The sequence below is a fragment of the Mirounga angustirostris genome, unplaced genomic scaffold (genome assembly GCF_029215605.1).
Source record: "Mirounga angustirostris isolate CCGP_5_RB_7025 unplaced genomic scaffold, mMirAng1.0.hap1 SCAF_7, whole genome shotgun sequence".
Taxonomy (NCBI): Eukaryota; Metazoa; Chordata; class Mammalia; order Carnivora; family Phocidae; genus Mirounga; species Mirounga angustirostris.
The window spans coordinates 104,339,347-104,361,597 of NW_026991715.1; the positions used below are offsets into that span (position 1 = coordinate 104,339,347).

The 22,251-nt window shown below is 46.4% G+C and overlaps 1 protein-coding gene across 1 annotated transcript in view; it reads right to left on the reverse strand.

The window, feature by feature from the left end:
• ADRA1B (adrenoceptor alpha 1B) overlaps positions 1-22,004 on the reverse strand; it is a 49,648-nt gene extending 27,644 nt beyond the window's left edge. The window contains exon 1 of the mRNA XM_045901957.2: positions 20,771-22,004. Within this exon, the coding sequence (XP_045757913.1) occupies positions 20,771-21,719 (949 nt within the window). The 5' untranslated portion in view covers positions 21,720-22,004. The remainder of the gene's footprint in view (positions 1-20,770) is intronic.
• Positions 22,005-22,251: the final 247 nt, after the last annotated feature.

Sequence of the window (22,251 nt, forward strand, 5' to 3'; positions counted from 1 at the left end):
TACAAGAGGAATACATATTCACTGTAGAGAAGCATGAGAATAAAAATGACCGCAGGCAACTACTGTTAATATCTTGGTGTGTACGGGTGGGTGGGTTGGTGTGCGTGTCTACACAGAATTTGTTTTTATTTCAGCTTTGGGGACAGGGAACAGAAGTACCCCTGGAACCAGTCTTCCTCCTCACAGCGCCTGTGAGATTTCATTCCCTTACTGCATTCTCACTGTGTGCCAGGCCTGTGTTCCGTGGAGTCAAAGTCTCATGGGGAAGCTGGACATCAAAAACCCATTCCAGCCCGGGGTGATTGGGGGCTGATGGGGGCTGGGGGCCTGAGAGCAGAGAAAGCCCAGGAGAGAAGGAGCCTCTGCCTGGAGAGTTGTGGAAGTCTGCAAAGGGGAAGTGACATTTGAGCCGGACATTTGAATTGGAAGAATTTATGACATGGAAGAGAAGGAGAGGAGTGTTGCAGACAGAGGGAACAGCATGTGCAAAAGTGTAAAAGGGGGATAAGCTGGGCGAGTTCAGGGAAGGGAGACTGCTCCTGTTTGGTTGGAGGGGTAATAGGATGGGTCACGTGTGGCTTATCTGCTTTTGTGTCGTCGAATTCTCCTATTCGCCTGATAAGTAAAATGTCATTCCCGTTTTTTATAGGCAGAGAGTGGAAGCTGAGGGAGACTAAGTCATTTGGCCAAGGTTGCACAGCTTGTGAGGGGCAGAGCTGGGATTCTGGTTTGTGGAGCCCAAAGCTCAGTCCGGAGACACGAGGTAGGCTGGAGCCCAGTGGTGAAGAGACTCTCCCGCCATGTGCAGGAATTGAGAAGCTACCTCGATGGTAGTTCAGCATGATCCTGGCGTGACTGGATCTGTGTTTTAGGGAGATCATTGCCAGGACAGCTTTGGGGAGAGCTCTACCCACACTGTAAGCCGGTCAGCAATTTACCTGGGAATGAATCCCTCTCACCACACACACACACACACACACACACACACACACACACACACACACACACACGGCTTCAATGATCGGAGCCTCTGAGAACCCCGCACTTTTTGTCTCTGTCTCCCTCCCCCAGTCAAAATTTGTAGCAGCAGACCCGAATTGCGTGTCTATTCCAGACCATGGTGGGCGGGGGGGCCGGGACCTAGCTCCTTGCTGGGGGAACTTCAACAAATCACTTCCCAGTTTCCTCTTCTGCAAAATGAAATTGTTGGAATTTCTGTGTTTAAATGCCCTTTCCATCTTTAAAACTGGCTCCTAAAAGCAGTGGGACCTATTAAGGGACTTCACTGTGGCTACACACCATGATTTTTGGAGAACTGAGATAGGTGGAGACCGGCTGCCCCCAGATTTTAAGCCTCTTAGCATTTCTTGCACGAGGCCAGAGATCTGGCTTTCTAGGCATCACTGAAGATGTAACAGAACCTTCTTTTGTTTGCAGACTAGGCCAGTGGAAGCAAATAACCTAATTAGGACCTCACAAGCAGCTTGCCCAGTTAAAGCTAATTTAATTAAGGTCTTATTAGTTGTTATAACTACTTTTTAATGAAGCTTTATTACATTCAACTACGCAGATCCCAAGCAATTGTATTAAATGTTGGCAAATGACCCATTAGTCTTTGATTTCACTTCTTTTTTGCATGGCTCCCACCTATCCCGATATTCAGATGCCTGTGGTTGATTTGTTTTTTCTTCAAAGCCAGGTGCAACCTTGAAGGCATATTTCCCTTTTTTACCTAATTTCCCATTTCTCTGGGATTCCCTGTACACTGGAGGTGTATTGGAGTGATATGAAGGATGGAGAAAGCCTCCCCATTGGCCTCCCATATTTCCTAATATTTCCACCATTAATCACTCCCAAATGGCACAATTTTGAGGACTAAGGGCCCCTCCTTGAAATGCCAATGGTATTGTGGAAACACAGGAAACCATTATTATGGATTAATATCTTACCACAGATTAGCTCATAATATTAGCTAATTGGCCAATAAATGAGACTCAAGAAAATCAATCCTGGGAGTGAGTAGTTTTGATAGTTGTTAGTGTGTAGAGCAGGATGGGGAAAAAACCAAGAGTTAGTTACTTTCTATTATGCACCAGGCACTGGGCTAGATACTTCCACATTTATTATCCCCCATTTAATCCTCTTAAAACCTTGATATGAATGCATTATTATAAGTGATCTAATAGACAAGAAACAGGGGCACAGAGAGGTTGAGTCAGTGTCAAAGTTGCACAGCTAGTGAGGGGGAGACTGGGGATTTGAAGTCCCAGGACACCAGGCAAAGGCTTGGAGAGGGTGGCCGTGCAGGGAGCCTTGGCCTCTAGGGGGCAGTATCAGGACACTGGGGGTTAAATTAAGCACTTGGGGGTGTGGGGGTTATTATCTGTGGTCAGGTAAACCCCAGCACAAGTGACTGAGTGGCACTAAAAAAAGACCTGGCAGTGCTCACTGTTTGACCCTGACGGGGCTGATGTGTTTGCATTCTATCTCTCTTCGTCATCAATGGGCAGTGTGCTGGCATCATTAAGAGCAAGGGATTGGCCTCAGGCTGACGCAGACACAGAGGCCAGTTCCAGCTCTTTTCTGTAGGTATGAACCTGGGCAAGCTGTTTAAGCTCTCTCGGCCGAGATTTTCTCACCTGGACAAAGGGATACTGGTGTCTTCCTCATATTCCTGTCGTGAAAGTTACAGGCTGTGTGTCAGGCATCTAGCCCAAGGAAAGTGCCAGGGAGTAGCGGCTTCTCCACTTCTAAAATGATGAGCTGTGTGGCTACAGTGGGAGGGCCATGGGCAACAGGAAACGGACCCCCTGGGGGAAGGGGGGGTCCAGTCTGATTAGGTTCGTGGTTCTTAACCTTGAGTGCACACCAGAATCACTTGTGGGGCTCAGGAGACCCCCCCCATCCCATCACCTGGGCTGCAACCCCAGTCTCTGATTCAGTAGGTCTGGGGTGGGGGCCAAGAATTGTCATCTCTAACAAGTTCCCTGGCAATGCTGGTGCTGTTGGACTGGGAACAACACTGGAAACTCACTGGATAAGGTCACTCGTAGTGGGTGATCTCTGACCAACACAGATGGTCGTTCCAATCCCTGGGATGGCCATGGGCATAATATTCTGAGTCCTCCAGAGTCTGGGATGAAGCAGAGAAGTAGAGCCCTTCCCCCTGTTTTTACCCTGCTTCTGTGATGTTTTGAGCCACTGGGAGCCAGTCCTTGCAAACAGGGGCCAAAAATGTTCACTTAATTATGATGCCTTATTTATTTTTTGCCATGCCAGTCTCTGAGCCTGCTTAGGTTGAAGGGATATTTGTGGTTTAAATGAACTAATTTTGTGGCGGAATGTGTTGATACAATTTGTTCTTCACAGAGAGCAAGGAGGGGTTAGGCTCTAAGTAACAACTCCTAATTCATCTCTTAGCCTCAAAATTTACACTTTTTTTCAAAAGCTTATCACTGGCTTAACAGGACAGATATTCTCAGACATACAGAAGCAACAGTACTTGCCTTCCATTGTTCTTTTTACCAAGAAGATTCATGTCCCTGGATATCAGTGAGATAATGTATGCGAAAGTGTCCAGCATAATGTCTTATAAATAAAAAAATATGATTTGCTATGTTCATTAAACAAACGTTTTTTGCGCCCTTAGAGAATAGTGACAGCATGCTTTTCCGTGAACATTTCTCTACTTTGGCACTATTGATACCCTGGGCCAGATAGTTTTCTGTCCTATGCAGTGTGGGATGTTTAGCTATATCCCCGGCCTCTCCCACTAGATGCCAGTAACGCACTCTAGTTGCGACAATGAAAAATGTCTCCTGACATTGCCAAATGACCCATGGGGGGGGGGGGGCGGAACGGGGGGGGGGAATCATCCTTGGTAGAGAACCATTGCTTTACATGAGTAATCTTATTTCATCCTCACAAAGACCCAGGGGAGGACCTGTTATTTGTCCCATTTTAGAGTGGAAAGGAGGAACAGAGAGGTCAAGCAATTTGCCAAAGGTCACCCAGGAAAGGAGCAGGAACAGAAGTTGAACTCGGACTGACATAATCCAGAGCCTCAGTCTTGAACACTCTTCTTGCTTCTAAGAGTACACATTTAAGAAAGTGTAGGGAGGAGGGTCTATTTAATCACATACATGTATCTTGGTAGTTGCTTCTGAGGAGAGAGGTGAACCAGGAGCCAAGTGGGGGCTTTTAGATGTATTTGTAACATTTTATTTCTTAAAAGAAGAAAAAAGATACATAGCCAATTCAGCAACGTGTTAACATTTGTTAAATCTGGGTGGAGGAGTCATGGGTGTCTCTCTTATTTTTTGTACTTTTTGGAATGACTGAGATATCTCATAATTAAATATCAATAATTTTAAAAAGAACAAAACACGAGTAGAAATGTAAATATCTTCTGATATTTTCTGAGCATGTGACCATCACACTTGGCACTCTAGTTACTCAGTTTTTTATTCTTTTCCTCTTAACAGAGGGATTCCCCCAGCCTTTTTTTTTTTTTTAAAGATTTTATTTATTTGACAGAGAGAAACACAGTGAGAGAGGGAACACAAGCAGGGGGAGCGGGAGAGGGAGAAGCAGGCTTCCCACCGAGCAGGGAGCCTGATGTGGGGCTCGATCCCAGGACCCTGGGATCATGACCTGAGCCGAAGGCAGACGCCTAATGACTGAGCCACCCAGGCGCCCTCCCCCAGCTTTCTAATGTGCAGGAATCAATCGTATTTTTGTTTCCCCAAAAGGCATAGCTCCTTTACAGAATTTGTCATCATCGTGACAACGTTGACAGGACCTTATAAAATATCTCCTTCAAAGTGGATAGTGTGTTAGACCCGTCACATACCTTAGTAGTTGATGTTTATGCAATATTTACTAGTGTTCGGCACCCGGCTGAGTCCTTTTCATCCTTCCTTTTTTATTCCTCCCTTACAATCCATGAGCAGATGATTTTGGTCACATTTTATAGATGAATTAATTGAGCCTTAGAGAGACGAGCTGCAGAGCCAGGACTTCAGACCTGGATTTGTCTGATTTCAATGTCCCCGTTCTTTCTAGTACTGGAAGCTGCCACTCAAACAGGAGTCACAAAGGACCACGAGGCTGTCCTGGAGAAGGAAAGGTACCAGCCCTCTCTACTGGATGAGGGGTGAGATGGCAGCGGCAGAAGACTGGTGGCAGGAAAGTGTTTCCTGGTCGTGTTTCGAGAATCCCTGGCTCGTCCCAAGCACCTGGCTTAGCTTCTCCATGATCTCTGGCCCTGTGGCAGTGGGTCAAAGTTCATCCCGTCCCTGCCTTGTCCTAGATGCTGGCTCTAACACCTCTAGATTTAGTACAGTCTGAAAATAACCCTGCCTCTCCTTCCAGATCAGCAGTTCAAGGTCAGTATTAAATTTCACCCCTGGCTGACCAGAGCCCATTGACTGCCTCTCGAAGAGCCTCCTTTCCCAGCCGAGTCTGCTCAACAGGCCATCTCCTTGCTTCTTGAGCAGTGCTCAATTCAATTTTCAGTTCATGAGGCTGGCATCTTCCAGAGCTAATTTGAATTTTGCAACGAAAATGTGGTGCATTTGCCACGCTCGGGTCTAAATATAGACTGACCACTACATTCCCTGGATCTGCACAGGCTCCCATGGTGGGGGGTGGGGCAAGTTCGGATGCCCAGAGGAATCCTTCCTTTCTAACTCATCCTCCAAATGCCTCAAGCTCGTGTTCTCCTGGAGGTTGGGGGGCAGCGTTTGCTTTTATATTGTTATAGATTTAAATCAGGAGCCCTGGAGCCTCGAACCACTGATGTGGACAGTGGTGGGCCTGGCAGCCTTGCGAAAGATCAAATCCATTTATACACCATTGGTGACTGCTTTTTGTTCTCACATCCTGGGTAAAAAAACACACATTCCAAGGCCGCTGCCTGCTCTGGCCCCCCGATGGATGGGGTGTGGCCTTCCAAGAGGGCAGCTTGCTAGCCCTGAACTTGGGAAGCGGACACCAAATTAGTTGGAAGGATTTGAAGCTTTCAAGCCATCTTATCACCTCTGAGGGGAAGCTGACTTGTCATGCGGATGCCTGAAACTTCTGCATTGGCAGTGAGAAGCTTCCACTGAAGAAAAGTAGTTTCTTCAGCCATGCTGAAACACACTTAGTGGGAGTGCAAATTGCTACACCCTTCCCAGAGGATAATTTGATGATATATGTTTGATGCCTTTTACCTGAATCTACCTTTTTGATCTAACCATTCAAAGTGGACTTTATCCTAAGGAAATCCTAAAGAGCAGGTGCCAAAAGATCCTAAAGGAAAAATGGATATAGAAGAATATTTGTCACAGCTGAAAACTCAAAATAAAAGTACATCAAGAGAGCATGGATTATTCTAAACATACAAAAAGATGCTTAGCCTCATTTCCCCCAAATTTCCTCTATCAAGTTGGCAGAGATCAGAAAGCTTGATAACACATTGTTGGCAAATGTGTGGGCACTCTCAAATACCAGTTATGGAAATGCAAATTGGTACAATCTCTGTGGAGGATGATTTGGCAATATTTATAAAAATGTAAAAATTTACTCAGAATAGTCCACTTCCAGGATTTTGTCTTATAGATGATGTAGAAAATAATGAAGTGTGTACAAGAATATTTACTATAGTGTTGTTTGTGATAACAAAAATTATGAAACAACCTAAATGTCCTTCCATAGAGGCCAACTAGGAAAAAAAAAAAAAAAAAAAGAAGCACAATGGAATATTATGCAGCTATTAAAAAGGATGAGGTTGCTGTACTTATATTGAAGTACTTGTACAGGAAGATCTCCAAGGTACGTTATTTAGTGAAAAAAAGCCCAAAGTGCCAAATAGTGTTTTTAGAATGTGATTTCCATTAAAAAGAACATATAAATATGTTTCATAGACTATCTCTGAATGGCTATGCAGGAAATTGACAACAGCTGCCTCCAGGGGGGGGACGCAGATGGCTGGGGGCCAGCGAAGTGAGAGGGACATATATACTTCTCACTCTACACTTTGTGAATGTAATACCTTGTGTGTGTCTCACCTCCTTACATAAATTGGTTGTCATAACTGGATTGGTTAAGTACATTATGGTACTTTTCATTATGGAATGCAATGCAGCATTAAAAAATATGAAAAATAAATAAAAAAAGAAAAGATTCAGATTTATTGAAATGGCAAGAAGTCAACACTTGATGCTTAGTGATAAAAGCACTAGGTGATCCAGTTTGTATGTACACACACATACACATTCATATAGAAAATTCTGGAAAGTTCAGCAGGAAAAATATTAAAACATGATTATATAGAGGAGGATTATGGATGACCTTTGCTTTCTCTTTTATATCTATCTTGCTGTTGTGTCTAAATTATTTTTCGCTACCAAGAGTGACAAAATTCTTTTCATTTTGAAAAAAATACACAAAACCAAAAATCAACAAATAACTTGACAACATATTTTTGAACTGGGGCAGTGGGCAGAGCTATATCCAACAGAGAAAGGGGACAAAGTAATTTTTAAGTGTCCTAGAGCTGGTGATCACATAATAGTATATATATATACACACACACATATATATATACACACACATACACATATACATGTTTATAAAAAAAATATTAAATGTATGTAAAGTAAAATTAGATTAAAAATGACAAAGTGCAATTTTTTCTTTTTGGCCATTGATATTTTTTTCTCTTAAAATCATAAAAAAAATGAATAGTCCCATCACAACTCTACTGAAACTCAATTTATATTCTATCACATTTTCTCAATCACAAACAGAATATGTGCTTGTTGTAACACATGAAATAATTCAGAGGTATATAAAAAAGTTAATAATCCACTCTTTTTCCCTTCATTCTGCCCCTGCAGGTGATTGAATTAATGGCTTTGAAAAATGGGATTACATGTTACTCTACGAGTTACTTTTTTAACTTAAATATCATGAACTACCCTCCTAAAGAATAGATTAGTAGACATAGATCTAACCTATTTGTTTTTTTTAAGCTTTATTTATTTATTTTAGAGAGAGAGAGCACATGTGTGAGTAGGGGGAGGGGCACAGGGAGACAGAAAAGGAGAGAAGCAGACTCCCCGCTGAGCCCGAGGGGCTTGATCTCACCACCCTGAGATCATGACCTCAGCTGAAATGAAGAGGAAGCGCTTAACTGACTGAGCCATCCAGGCGCCCCTAACCTATTTGTTTTAATGACACTTTACATTTTACTATATTTTAAATTTCTTATTTATGCAAAATTGAACATAATCAGGCTAAACCATTTAAAATACCAAACATTCCTTGCCCCAGTGATTCCATTTCGAGGAATTTATCTTGAATATGTGGGCACAGACATATATGCGAAAATATTAATTGCAACAGTGTTTGTAGTAGTAAAAGGCCAAACATAACCTAAGTGTCCATCAGTGGAGAAACTGGTAAGTACTATAGGATACTCCATAAAATGGATTATGATATAGCCATGGAAAGGAAAACAGTAACTCTATACATTGACATAGAACTATGTCCAAGACACCCTGTTGAGTGCAAAACATAATCTTCACTATCTGATAGTTTTTACAAAATGATACCATTTGTAAAGGTAAACAGGGGATGCCTGGGTGGCTTAGTCGGTTAAGTGTCTGCCTTCAGGTCAGGTCATGATCCTGGAGTCTTGGGATCCAGTCCTGCATCTGGCTCCCTGTTCAGCAGGGAGTCTGCTTCTCCCTCTGAACACCGCCCCCCATGTTCTCTCTCTCTCTCCCAAATAAATAAATAAAATCTTAAAAAAAGAAGAAGTTAGCTGATAAAAAGTTGCTACAAATAGTTATGCAAAATAATTACAAAGCACGATGGCTTAGTCCAAGTTCCCTGTGGTCCTAAGACTGCATTGTTTGAAAGAAAGATGTATACAGAACTTCACATCTTGAAGTACATCTTTATGTCATGTGGCAAGGTTCTTATTCTGGGGCTGTGGGGCGGGGTCTGTGAACTTAGATGGGAAAAATAACTTTTTTTATTTTTAAACTAACCTTTGGCTGAAAAGTTAGCATTTCCTTCAGTAGGAATGTGGGCAGCAAACCATAGTAGAATTAGCAGGATTTGTCCCCAGTAGAAATCAGATTTATGATATCACATTACATTTGTTGCAGATATCTTGAAATATTTGCACTTGTCACTACTTCAAAATTATAGTGGTTATTTATTTGACTTGCTGCTAGATCTTGTTTATTTAATATGTTAATAAAGAAGAACATTTTTTATTCTATCATAAATTTGTTTTTTTCAACATTGGAATAATCATTTCAACATAATTGTTTTCTTTGCAATCCTGTCTCTTATTTTATGTGTCTATAGTGAGAAGGGGCTTCATCAGGTTGCCAGAGGGGCCCAGGGAGCAAGAAAGCCCAAGAGCCCTTGTGTTAAGGTAACTTCTGAAGCATTGGGGACAAGAAGTCACAAATGGATGCTGTCAGGGTGTACTTACAAGCAGGGAGAGGGGCCCTACCACTTTCTCTTGATGCCAGGGGGCGATTTATGGCCTGAATATATAAATTGGAGATGTAATTTTGTTGTTGTTGTTCCAGTTGGTAGAACTTCCTTCCCCCCCACCAGCTGCCTCCCTGGATCTCTGCCCGGCTGTGCTGGTGGTGTGAGCCCGGGGGCCCATGCCTGTGAATGACAGTAAGCCTGGCTTGCCCTTGGTCCCATTTTAACCTCCTTCTGGGGCATAGCCAGGGTGCTGAGCTCAGCCTCTGAGCAATGCACGTCAGCCTGGCAAGAAACTCTATCTTAAAGAAGAATTTCAAAAATCATGCGAAGCCAAACCCCAAATGCATCCCAGCTTCAGGGGAGCAAGATGCTGTGAGCAGATACCCCTAGAAAAAGTGAAATGGGGCTCTGTGAGGAATGGTCCCCTTGTGTGTGCTAGAATATTCTGTTTCTGAACATTTGGCCTGAACTCTTCCTTGATGCAAGCTTATAGCACAATTTGTGTACTCACAACAGAGGGGTGCTTGGGGGTTCAAAGGGGGCTCAGATGTGCTGCTGGTGGGTGTGGGCAGATGTACTCTTGACAGAGTCCTAGGAACACAGGCCTGCCAGTGAGCACTCTACCCTGGGTTGACTCACGCTGTCATGCCAGGAGTGGGGGTGATGGATGGAGTGAAGATGCCCCTCCCCCTACAGATATTCCAGCCTGAGGAGTCCTTCAGAGCTCACTCTCCCCTCTGCTCCCCAAATCTTATTATTTCAGCCTTCCTCTTCTCTTGTCTCTGCATTCCAGAGATATGTGTCCTTCAGGTTACACCACTTCTCTTGGGTGAGATGGATCCATTCCTTCATTTACTAAGTATTTAAGGTCAGCCAGCCATGGTTTCAGACACCACCTCCATCACTTGTGGAACCAGGGTACGTTAGCTGAATGAAGATCTAATAATTTCAAGTCAACATTTACAGTGACTCCTTTTGCCCACAAAGAATAGACATGTGAAGTTGCATCTTTCCTCCTGAAATTGTTGCTCACTTCATTTTCATTCTTCTTCTTTCTCCCAGTGGTTGAGGCTGTGGGTGCCAGATTCTCTCTTCTCCCCTCCCTCAGGCTCCTCAGTGAGCACACTCTTCTGCAAACGCTCTTACTCAGGGGTTTCACATACAGAGGTACTCGTATCACTCAAACTTTGAGTGATGAATTTGTTTTGAGAGTAAGGAGGGTTATGATAATCATCATCATCATCATCACCATGTTTTGGTAACAGACATAATGGGGGTTGGGACATCTGGTCACTTCATTGTAAAGCAATGCTGTATTGCCCGACAAGCAGACCCAGTAAGTCTTTAGAGCAGTAGCAAACCTGTGACATGTCCACTTTTTTGGGAAGTAATTTGATATTAAAGGAATCAAAGTAGTCTTCATGGAATAAACCAGAATGTTGTGGGCCTAACATTTATCTTAGGGCCCCATATGTGTGTGTGCGTGTGTGTGCATGTATGTATTTTAATTTAGAATTACATTGGAGATGGGAGAAGCATTCACTTCTCATTACCTTGGGCCCCTCTAAAGATCTTAATCTGACCCTGCTATGACGTCCCCAGAATTGTCTCCTCCTCCGCTTCTTCCACGGGGACCAGGTCTGGCCACATCCCTCCAAGAGGTGAGAGGACCTTGACAAGGGCCGGTAAGGTGAGGGGAAATGGGGTCAGTTGGACAAGGTCTCCACCCTGAGTGGGTGGAATGGTAACCTTTTAATAAAGAATGAAATCGCTGTCCAATTTTCAAGCTCCTGCCTGTGTCCACTCTGGTCTTCACATATCCCATCTTACTTCATTGGCCCCATGACCAGGCCCAAACTGGCATTTGGTTTTAAGAAGCAGTCATGACAATCTCCTTTCAATGTGCCTGTGATCGTTTCTGGGAATGAGATAAGTCATTTAATGCCTCTAAGCCCATTTCCGTATTTATAAAATGGGCAAGACCCTAATACCTGTCTGATGGGAAAATGGTAGATAAAGCCTGGAATGCACTGTATGAATTATAGCTGCAATTGGTATTTTTACTGAGAGTCTACTGGATACATGTCTTTAGGCGTGGAGGATGAGATGAGTCAAACCTGGACCCTGTCCTCCAGAGGTCCACAACCCGAGAGCGCTGGCAACGATGTGCACATTATCCTAATCCCCATGGACAGATGTAGCGGGCATGATAAACACGGGATAGAGGGAGGGTTCACTGCCAGGAAAGGCATGGGAACCAAGAAAACTTTCGTGAGAAAGGTGTCCACAGAACCGGGGTTTCACAGGTAGGCGGGATTGGGATATTCAGGGGGTACAGAAAGAGCATTTCTAGTAGAGCGAAACGATCTGAACAAACGCACAGGGGAAGGAAGATGCAAGGTGTATTTGGGAAATGACAGCTAATTCTATCCAAGTTATAGTATGCTCCTAATTCTCCCGCTAAACTCATAGTGCTGCCGATTTACTCATTCAGTTAGCTTTTGTGAACACCTGTGTTAGGCAGCGAGGAAAGATGTGGTCACTGCTTATAAGACATTCACAGTTTGTAGAGGAGAGAGGTAAGTCGATCAGTCACCAGGTTTCTAGGGAGAGCCATCCCTGCCATGCTTGGGTGTGGATGAAGGGCACCTGCTTAGCCTCAGCATTCCTCTCTCTCTCTCTCTTTTTTAAAGATTTACTTATTTATTTTAGGGGGGCACAGAGATAGAGGGAAAGAGAGAGAGAGAGAAAGAGAAGCAGACTCCTTACTGAGCACAAAGGATCTCAGGACCCCGAGATCATGACCTGAGCTGAAATCAAGAATTGGTTGCCTAACCAACTGAGCCACCCAGGTGCCCCACGGTTCCTCTCTTTATGGGAACTCTAAGGCCCTGGGAGGGAACACAGGAATTTTCCTCATAGTTGTATGATTTTGTAGTTTTCAAAAGTAAGATCTATTAAGTGCAATTGATTAGGGCCACTGTCTGTTTCCACACCGACTTCCCTCTATCTTATTTCCCCTCACATGGGTGTTAGGAAAGGGGCCATCAGCATTTTTGAGAGCTATTAAGAGTTGAGATATATTTCATTTTGGTTCTATTCAGTAAATATATGTAATTTGCAGACTTTTCTTTCTGTATAGCTTTGTCATCTCTAGCCAGTTACTGCAAGGTGGAAAACAGCTTCTGGAGATACTCTCTTGTTCATGATGCTGACTCACCTGGACTTGTGACATCAAGAGGTAGGGCCAGAGGCTGAGTCGTGATACGATAAGTCCTATGGTGCTGGGACCACATGTATGTGGGTGGCAGAGGTGAATCATGGTCTGAAATATATCCAGCCAGAAACTAAACTAAATTGCGAAAAAGTCTTCCAAGTTTTATGTTTTCCTAAATTTGATAAAAGTTTTTTTTTTTTATTTACTTATTTGAGAGAGAGAGAGAATAGCAGGAGGAGCATAGGGAGAGGGATAAGCAGACTCTGTTGAGCGTGGAGCCTGACGTAGGCCTCAATCTCATGACCCAAGACCGTGACCTGAGCCGAAATCAAGAGTCAGATGCTTAAACACAGCCACCCAGGCACCCTCAAATTTTATAAAAGTCTTAAAAAACTATGTGAAATTACCAATCATAAGTTGGGAGGCTGCAAAATGTCTGAAGTACCATAATAAAAGAGAAATTTTGAGTTATCTTGCTAGGGGAAAGACCCAATTATTTTTATATTTCTTTATGTTCTTGCCAGGACATGATGCCTCTCGGTTGCCGAACGATGGGCTGCCACTTGCCCTTCCTTTCCTCCTTCTCTGAATAGACTCTGGTTTCCCCCAACTCCTTTTTGGGGTTCCATAAGTTGTAGCTCAGAGCTCCACACTTAGAGTACTCCCAGTGATAACGCTTTAGCATTATCTGATTGCCCAGATGTGAATGCAGGTTCTATCCCTCATCAGCTGGGTGGCCTGAGGCAAATCACTCAACCTCTCTGAGCTTCAGTTTCCTTACCTGTAAAATGGGGACAATAACAGTGTGCATTCTGTAAGCCTTTGGAGAGGAGTCAATGAGAGAACGCACAGAAGCACCCCCCAGCCCTGGGTAGCCCAGGGAGCCTGGCACACGGCAAGACCTTATAAATGGGATCTCTTAGTATTATTATTATCAGACGTGATCCGGGAGCACAGTGACTGCGGAAACATCCTGCAGATGCCGGAGAAAGCAATTTCCCAGTGTGGCCCAGCGGCTATCAGTTATTTTTATGAGACACACACACACACACACACACTCACAGGTAAAGGCATTTCCTGCATTATAGATCGGAACGGGCCCATCTGGGAGGGCGCTGCAGCTCCACCCACACCCGTTGGCATTTCTGTGGCCTGTTTTGCCCCAGCAGGACTCAGTGCCTCCACAAATGGTCCCCCATCCTGTTGTACCCTTCACACACCATCCCTCCCCCTCCTGCCCTTCTGCCCCAGTCCCTTGAATGTCACTGCAAAGCTGAGGCTAACTCATTATCCATCCCCTCCCTCCCTGGTGCCCTACTTCCCTCCTTTACTGCTCGCTTTCTCCCCCAAATATTTACTGTGTCTCACCACCAGGGTATCTTCCATGATGCCAGGACTTTAGGAGATCACAGTAAAATTTCAAAAACATTTTTGGTGGAAATAGACATAGGGCTACAACTTGTTATTCTGCCAAATAGGACATTAAACACACAATACACACAGGACTATGACTATCATCACTACTTATTACCATCATTCCATCAAAGAAATGCTATTTCAGTGTCCCAAAATAGAAAGGACAGTCATTTATATTGAATACATTTGGAAAAACACAGACTTTTTCTCATTTTTTTTTTTTCCTTATTTTGTCACGAGCCAGTAAAAATGTTAGGCCCATGGGCACCAGACCCGAGACAAATGTTCAGAAAGTGCTGCAGTGACAACAGGAATGAGATAACAAGTGCTTACTGAGTGCCAAATGTGGAGTCTGATAGACTCTACCATTTACTAGCTGTTTGACCTTGGGCCAGTTACCAAACCTCTCTGATCTCTTGTTCCCTCACCTATAAACACAGGGATGATGATGCTTGCTCTGCAGAGGGGTTTGTGAGGATTATGGGCAATACATGGAGTTCAGTGGTGAGCAGTGTACCCATTACACTGAAGAGCTGTGTCTGCAATACCCATTCTCTTCCTCTTCTCCGGGGAAGCTCTAGTTGAAAGAATTCACTTTCCTTCCTGCCAGCCTTCTGCCTTCCTCCCCGTGGACTAGCCCAAGGTGGGCAGGATTGGAGGTGCTTCTGGCTGCACTGGGGGAAGCATAAGCAAGTTTTCTTGGCTCTCCATGGGGTGCTCATTCCAGGGGTTCCCAGGCATGGGGAGGACTGGTGCTAGGCTGGCTGCATAGGTATCACCTGGGAACTTATTAAAAATTGGGATTCTTCACCCCTTCATGAGAAATTCTGATATAGTCAGTCTGTGGTGGAGCCCAAGGATCTGTGCTTTTGGGAAGAGCCCTCTGCCAGATGTTTCTGATGAATAGCTGGTCAGTTGTTGGTCACAGTGCCCAGTTTTTGGGTCAGGACATTCTGTCTACTCAGAAGGGTGTCTGGCAGATCACTCCTAGCATGCTGTCCCGTGAACCCTGATGGCTGGGGTCTGAGGAAGGTCCTGGGAGGAATCCTCTTGGCTGTGCTTTGCTGGCCTCTCAACGAATCATACCTGTATCACCCAGAAACTTCAGAGTCATTCCAGACACATTTCTTGTTCTCACTACCCCTCCTAAATCATATAACTGACCCATCCCCAAGTCCTTGAATCTGTCCATTTCTCTCCACCTTCACTGCCCCCCAGTCTGAGTCTAAATTACCATCAGCTCTCCCTGGGCCTGTGGCCTCCTAACCGTCATGCCTTGGACTCATGCTCCACACAGAGGCCTGATTCATCGTTTCAAGACATAACTCAGATGTTATCTCTTGTCTGCTTCAAATGCTTCGGGTAGTGGCCAGTGTAGTTTAAGATAAAATCTTAAGTCTTTGATGGGGCCTAAAATCCCTGCATGGCTTGGCCTCTGCCCACACCTGCAGCCCTGACCTGCACCTGCACCCTCCTCCCCCAGCCTTGCTACTTCCCCACCAGATCCTGCCTCAGGTCTCTCAGGCAGGCCCTTCCTTCTGCCCGGACCCTCTCCTTCTACCTGCAGCCTTCACTGAGTTAGCTCCTCCACACCATGTCACTCAGGGGCCCCTGTGATATGCTGGCTCTTGTTATTTACTTTTAATAGCATCTCACCCCTTTACTTTTAGGTCGCTTGTTACAATTTGTGGTCGTGTTTATTTGTGTGCATGTGATTTTCAAATGATCTGTGTTTCCCACTAGAACTAAATCCTATGAGGACATGGAACAGAGCTGTTTTGCTCACCACTGTATCTCTAGCACAATATCCGGACGCAGTAGGCATCCAATACATATTTATTCAATGAATGAATGAATGAATGAATGAGTCAAGATGTAGAGCTAGATTCTCAGATGGAGGGCAAGGTCCCACTTTTTCCTCTGGCTGGGGTGATGAAAGGCCGGGCATCGGGAGACCCACATCCTACACAGTGCCGGAGGTGTGGAGCAAATCTAGCCCTGAGCTAGAATGTGGATGACCTTCCCTGACATTTTCTGGGTGAGTCTTTTTGCAGGGGTGAGTGGGGAGCAGAAGAAAGACAGGGCTTTGTAAAAGAAGTACAATACCCAGCTTTTGACAAGGTGGCTTTGGAGTTTCGGGGCACATTTGCTATGAGAGCAGATTGGAACCAGGGAGCAAGAAGGCCAGACATCTCCTAGCTGCAGTCAGTGGAACAGCTATGTGCCTGTCCTGACAGACTGGGATTCAACCCTTGGCTCTATCATTTACTTGCTGTGTGACCTGGGGCAAGAAGACTAACCTCTCTGAGCTCCTGCGTATCCATCTTTAGAGAGGGAGCAATTATTCTCCCCTGTCAGGGCAGCTGTGAGGATTAATGAGATAATGTCTGCAAAGAGCCTAGAAGAATGTCTGGCACATAGTACCTGCTTCATAAAAATATGATCTCACGAGGCTGTAAACATCCTGCAGGCAGAAGCCATGTAGCACATAGTAGGTGTGTTAGAAGTCTTTATTAATGATTTCATAAATAGTTGAATGTATTTTCCTTCAGAAGGACTTTCCTTTTCCAGGAAGGATTCCCTGTGTATAAAAATTTCTCCCTCACTCAAACCAATTGCTTTCTTCGTGAGCACCTCAAATCCCCGTGTTTCAAAACAGAGCTGAAGGGTTAGTGTGTGTATTTGTGGGGGTGGCCCTGTCCTGAGTCATCTCTGAGACCCTCACCCTCCCCTGTGCAGGAATTCATCAGCCTCGATTTGAATGAGAGGACAAGAGACACAAATCAATGGAGAGAGGGATTCCTATTTGGTCCCAGTACTATGAGAACACAACTGTTTCTTTGAAATTGACCTTCATTTATTTGGAGGGGAAAGCAGTTAGTTCAATAATGGCTTCCTGGTGCCTTTCAGCATTTTAAAAGACGGAAGAAAGATCTGGAGCGAGGCAAGGTTCCAGTGTTTTCTAAACAACGCACTAAACCCAGCTACCAGTTGGCTGCCCAGTACTTCCTGCTGTCTGTGCACCTCCCCCTCCCTCACTCCAATCTATCCCCGCAATGCAATGCACATCCTTAGTAGCCCAGCCACTCCTTGAGACCCTGACCAGGTCTTCCCCACGTGGGTAGGAGCCAGCCTTCACTCTAATGCCTGGCAGCTGAAGATTCCTTGGACATCTTGCATATGGCCCATTGAGTAGAAATGCTGCTGTATTATATTCCAATTATTTCCTGTCCCTCCATGGCCCAATTCCAGGGGCTGAATAAAGAGGTCCTTGTTTGGTGGAGTCCATCCCTGCTCCCAAGTGAGAGCTGGTCCCTGGTCCGACTTGGTCTGAGGCCACAGGGGAAGGGTGGGGAGGAGGTAGGGAGGGTGTTACAGGTGGGGAGAGCTCCACAGGAGATGAGGGGCCCAGCCCCACAGGCAGCCCAACCCTGTTCCCAAAAATAAAAATAAGGGAGGAAGGAAAACAAATGGGGCCTCTGCCCAGGACCCTGCAGAGGGCATGGCTATTTTCCTTCCTTCCCAGGGGGGATCCCAACCCTTCTCTCCCACAGAGAAGACAAACACAGCTATGGAAATCTCATGCCATCCAGGCACCTGGAAGTCTGTTGCTAACTGGAAGTTCCTTCTACCTGCACTTCCCTGTTTGCCAATGTGCCAATGACTGTCTCCCCCTAGATTTGCTTTCTCTCCTTGTGAGCAAAAAGCATTTCATGGAAAATTTTGAATTTGGAATCTTGTTCAGACTCCAAAAGAGTTACTGTTCTACGTCATGCTCCCATTGTTTGGGTGTTACTTGAACTCAGGGGAAGTAGAAAAACCCACATCTCCATTTTGCTGGGATGGTCTTCCTAAATGATTAAGAACATGCTAATTAAGCACATTATCTGTTTGAAGTTCTTGAGTACCTTTCAAAGTCCATCCCAAAGCCAAGGCCTGGAGTCCACATTTCTTACCTGCCAAGGCTTGGGCAACCAAGGGAGAAGATGCAGGCAGAGTAGCTTAGGGACAACACCTGGGGACATCTCCGGGAGATAGTGGCAGGGGTATTCAGACAGGTTTCATGGCAGGGAGAGGAGAAACAAGCTCTGAGAGCAGGCCATGGAAGCCAAGGACCTGAGATATTCGGGGGTTATGGTCTCAGACAGTCACGAACAGAAAGGGAGGAAAAGCAGAGATAGGGTGAGTGAGAAGAAGCTAAGGGTGAGTTTGAAGAGCAGGACCCACAGAGAAGACACATCATCCTGCACCACCGCGTGCCTGGGGAAGGGCTAAGCTTTGCAGCATTTAAAACCTTGGTGTCCAGGAGGCTGGAGCCCGAAGGGAGCTGAGAGATCCTCTGGCCGGTGATTCTCAAAGCCTCGTCTGTGGACCACCTCTTCAGAATCACCTGGTGGGCTAGTTAAACATGAGGATTCCTGGAACCCATCCGATTTACTGAATCAGATTATCTGTGGATTATGTCTAAGAAGCTGAATGTTTATCAAGTTCCACAGATGATTCTGATCTTTAATAGAGTTTGAGAGCCCTTGATTTAGTCCAACCCTCTTGTTCCCTGGGAGTGAGATCTGAAGTCCAGAGAGGTAAAGCAACAAGCCTAGGGTAACAGAGTGGACTGATGGCAAAGCTCACATGAGAACTCTATTGCCCTTGATCCCCAGGGCAGTGCTCTTTCCATTTCGGCATGCAGGCAGCCTCTTCACCTATTTGGACCTGTTTCCATTGCCCCCTAAAGTGAAAGCCTGAACCTTTGATCCATTCCCTGCATCTTGCTAGGGCCTTCTCCTTCCTGAGGATGCTCTGGTCATAGCCTCTGCAGGCTGGGTGGCAGAGGCAGAAGGAAGAAAGGAGAAAAACTCAGTTCTAAGCCTTTAACAGGTGTGGGATTGGCCAGTGAGTAGAGAAGGAGAAACACAGTTATAACTGAGGGGCAATTGGGATTTGGTTTGTAGTACGAAGCTAACTTTCATTGAGCTTTTGCTGTGCACCAGACGCTGCATTAAGTCCTTTCCATGCATTAGTGCAAACCCCATGAAGCAAATAGTAATTAGCCCTATTTTGCAGATGGAGAAAGTGAGGCTCACAGACCAGTGGTCCATAGCTAATGCATGACCAAATCACTTCCACATACAACCATGATCTTTATATAGCCCAAAGCAGTGTGAACTGTTACCCACTTTAACCCAACAAGCCTGCAAAAGGACCCTAAGACCTTGGGAAAAGAGGAAAGCTTCTCTGCAGTGAGATGTGACCACTCTGGGGGGTGGAGGTACAGCTTCAAATGCTTCCCACGTAACAGACTAAAAATATTTCTAAAAGGCATGAACTTGCAAGCCTGCCTCAGAAATGACAACATGGAGAGTAGGTTAAACACCTTTTTTCCTTTATCTTTTTTAAATGGAAACTCCTGATGTCAATTTGCTTTCTTTCCATTTACCCTTTTCTGGTGAAAGCAGTGTGTCTGCAGAATTTTAGTTATTTGAGGGATTTGCTTATGTTCGGTTCTAACGGAGCCCTGGGTGTGATTGCAGGCATACATGGTCCATGGCATGTGGCAGCCGTTACCTCTTCTGATATCATGGCACATGACTTTGCAATGATCACCTCCCTCCATTCATTTTCTGGAGTGTCCCCCAGGGATGGGAGAGGAAACCACAGCAGATCAGTGCCTCAGAGAAGGGACAAGTGTTTCCCAAGCCATGTGGACAGCATATCACGGTACCCTCCTCTAGGTTTACCTCCTAACCAGACCTTGTCTTCTTAGGAAAAACCAGGAAGCTTTTTGAACAACTTAGTAAGACCACTAAACAAAAGAAGATGGACATATTTGTATAGGAGAGGAAGAACTCGATTTCATCCCAGCACGATTTGGTGTCTGTCAGCCTAAGGTGAGGGACCACTGTAATTTAAATCTGGGTATTCCATGACTCACCGGAGTTAGGAACATTTTCGGGTAAAAATTGAAAACATGTGACCCTCTGTCTTCCTTCTCTTTCAAATCTCAAGCTTTAGATAACTCAGAGGCTGCCTGGGGTGGCGCGGCTGTTAAGATGTTCTTCCTAACTCATAACGAAGGGAGTACATTGAGGTGAGAGCAAGCAGTGAAGGGAGGAGGGGAGGACGCAGCCTCTGCAAAGCTCATGGGGAGCGTGGGTCTCTGCGAGGGCCCTGGAAATGCTGAATGAAACCTGCCTTTCTGCGTACGAGCTGCCTGCCTGCTTCCCAAACGCCGCGTCTGCGGTAACTACAAACTATTTTGTATGCTGCATTAGTGACGCTGCCTTAGCCGGCACATCATTACTACTGAGATAACGCTGGTGTGATGTTCAAGTCCAGTGTCCTTCTTAATTATTAAACTGACGCTGCTGAATGAGTCATTCCACGTACCAGATTTTCTTCCTGTGGTTCTCTTTCAAGCGACTAGCACCTTACTTAGTATGTTCCACTCACACCTGAGTTGGTTCTTAGCCAGCTTCCCCAGTCTGCAAAGCCTTTGCAGAACAAACAGTATTCTCTAATCTCCAAACACACACAGACTGCATAAAAAACAAAACCCACAAAAAACTTTACAGTAAGCTCCGCAGCAGACCCGAGATCTGAAAATACCCAGTTCCCCTCCGCCAGTCCCCAACTTACCAAGTGGTAGAGCGATGAAGAAGGGTAGCCAGCACAAGATGAACATACCGACCACAATGCCCAAGGTCTTGGCTGCTTTCTTTTCCCTGGAGAACTTAAAAAGTTTGACAGCTATGGAACTCCTGGGGTTGTGGCCCTTGGCCTTGGTACTGCTGAGGGTGTCCTCATGAAAGTTCTTGGAGTGGATCCTCAGAGTCAGCTCCTTGGAGTTGGACATCTCTTTCATGACGCCGGCCTCCAGGTTCTTGGTGGTCCTCTTGGCAACGATGTAGACGCGACAGTACATGACCAGAATGACCGCCAGAGGGATGTAGAAGGAGCCCAGGGAAGAGAAGAGGGCATAGAAGGGTTCTTCAGTGACCCCACATTCCTTGTCATCGTTGGGCGCTGGCTCCTTCCACCCAAGGAGGGGCCCGATGGAGATGACCGTGGACAAGACCCAGACACTGAGGAGCGCCAAGATGGCCTTCCTCCGGGTGACCAGCGTGGGGTACTGCAGGGAATAGCGCACCCCAATGTAGCGATCGATGGAGATGGCACACAGGCTCAGAATGGAGGCCGTGCAGCACAGGACATCCACGGCAGCCCAGATGTCACAGAAGATCCGTCCCAGCACCCAGTAGCCGAGCACCTCCAGGGCGGCGGAGAAGGGCAGCACGGTGAAGCTCAGCAGCAGGTCGGCAATGGCCAGGTTGACGATGAAGTAGTTGGTGGGCGTCCGCAGGTGACGGTTGCAGGCCACCGACAAGATGACGACGATGTTGCCCACGATGGCAAAGAGGATGAAGGCGCCCAGCACCAGGCCCACGGAGATGGCCCTGCTGATGTCCAGCTGGGGCAGTGTGGAGTTGCTCGAGGTCTGGTTGGGGCCAGTGAAGTTGGCATTTTTCAACTCGCCCCAGCGGGCAGGTGCTGATGTGTTGTGGCCGGTGTCCAGATCGGGATTCATTTTAGAGTCGGCCCTCCATAGCCTGGGGTGAGCGGGCTGGAAGGGCTGCGGCCAAGCTCCTCAGCTGCCCTGCAACTTTGCTTCGCCCGCGGTCTTCTTCCCAGAGGCGCCCTCCCGGCGAGGAGTCATCTCCCCTGCCCGGGGCAGCGCAGCCCGGCGGCGCGTCTCCTGCCTGCCTGCACTGAGCCGCCCGCTCGCTGGCTGTCAGAGGGAGGCGGCGGCGAGAGGGGCCGAGGCGGCCGCTCCAAGTTTAATGGTCCACGTCAGGCGCGCCGGGCCGGGCGGGCGGGGAGCGGCGGGGGAGGGGCGGCGGGCGGGGGGCGCCCGGCTCGGCTCGGCTCGGCCCGGCCCGCGGCGCGTGTGCGGGCAGCGGCGCCCAGCCCAGCCAGCGCCGAGGAGGGTCTGCTTGCAACGAGCCGCCTCCGGGCTGATGCACGGCGGTGACATCAGGCGGGGGAGCCCGGCGCCCTGACTCCGCGCGGCACTAGGGGGCAATGCGGGTCCAGCGAAGGCGCCCGCAGCCCCGACGTCG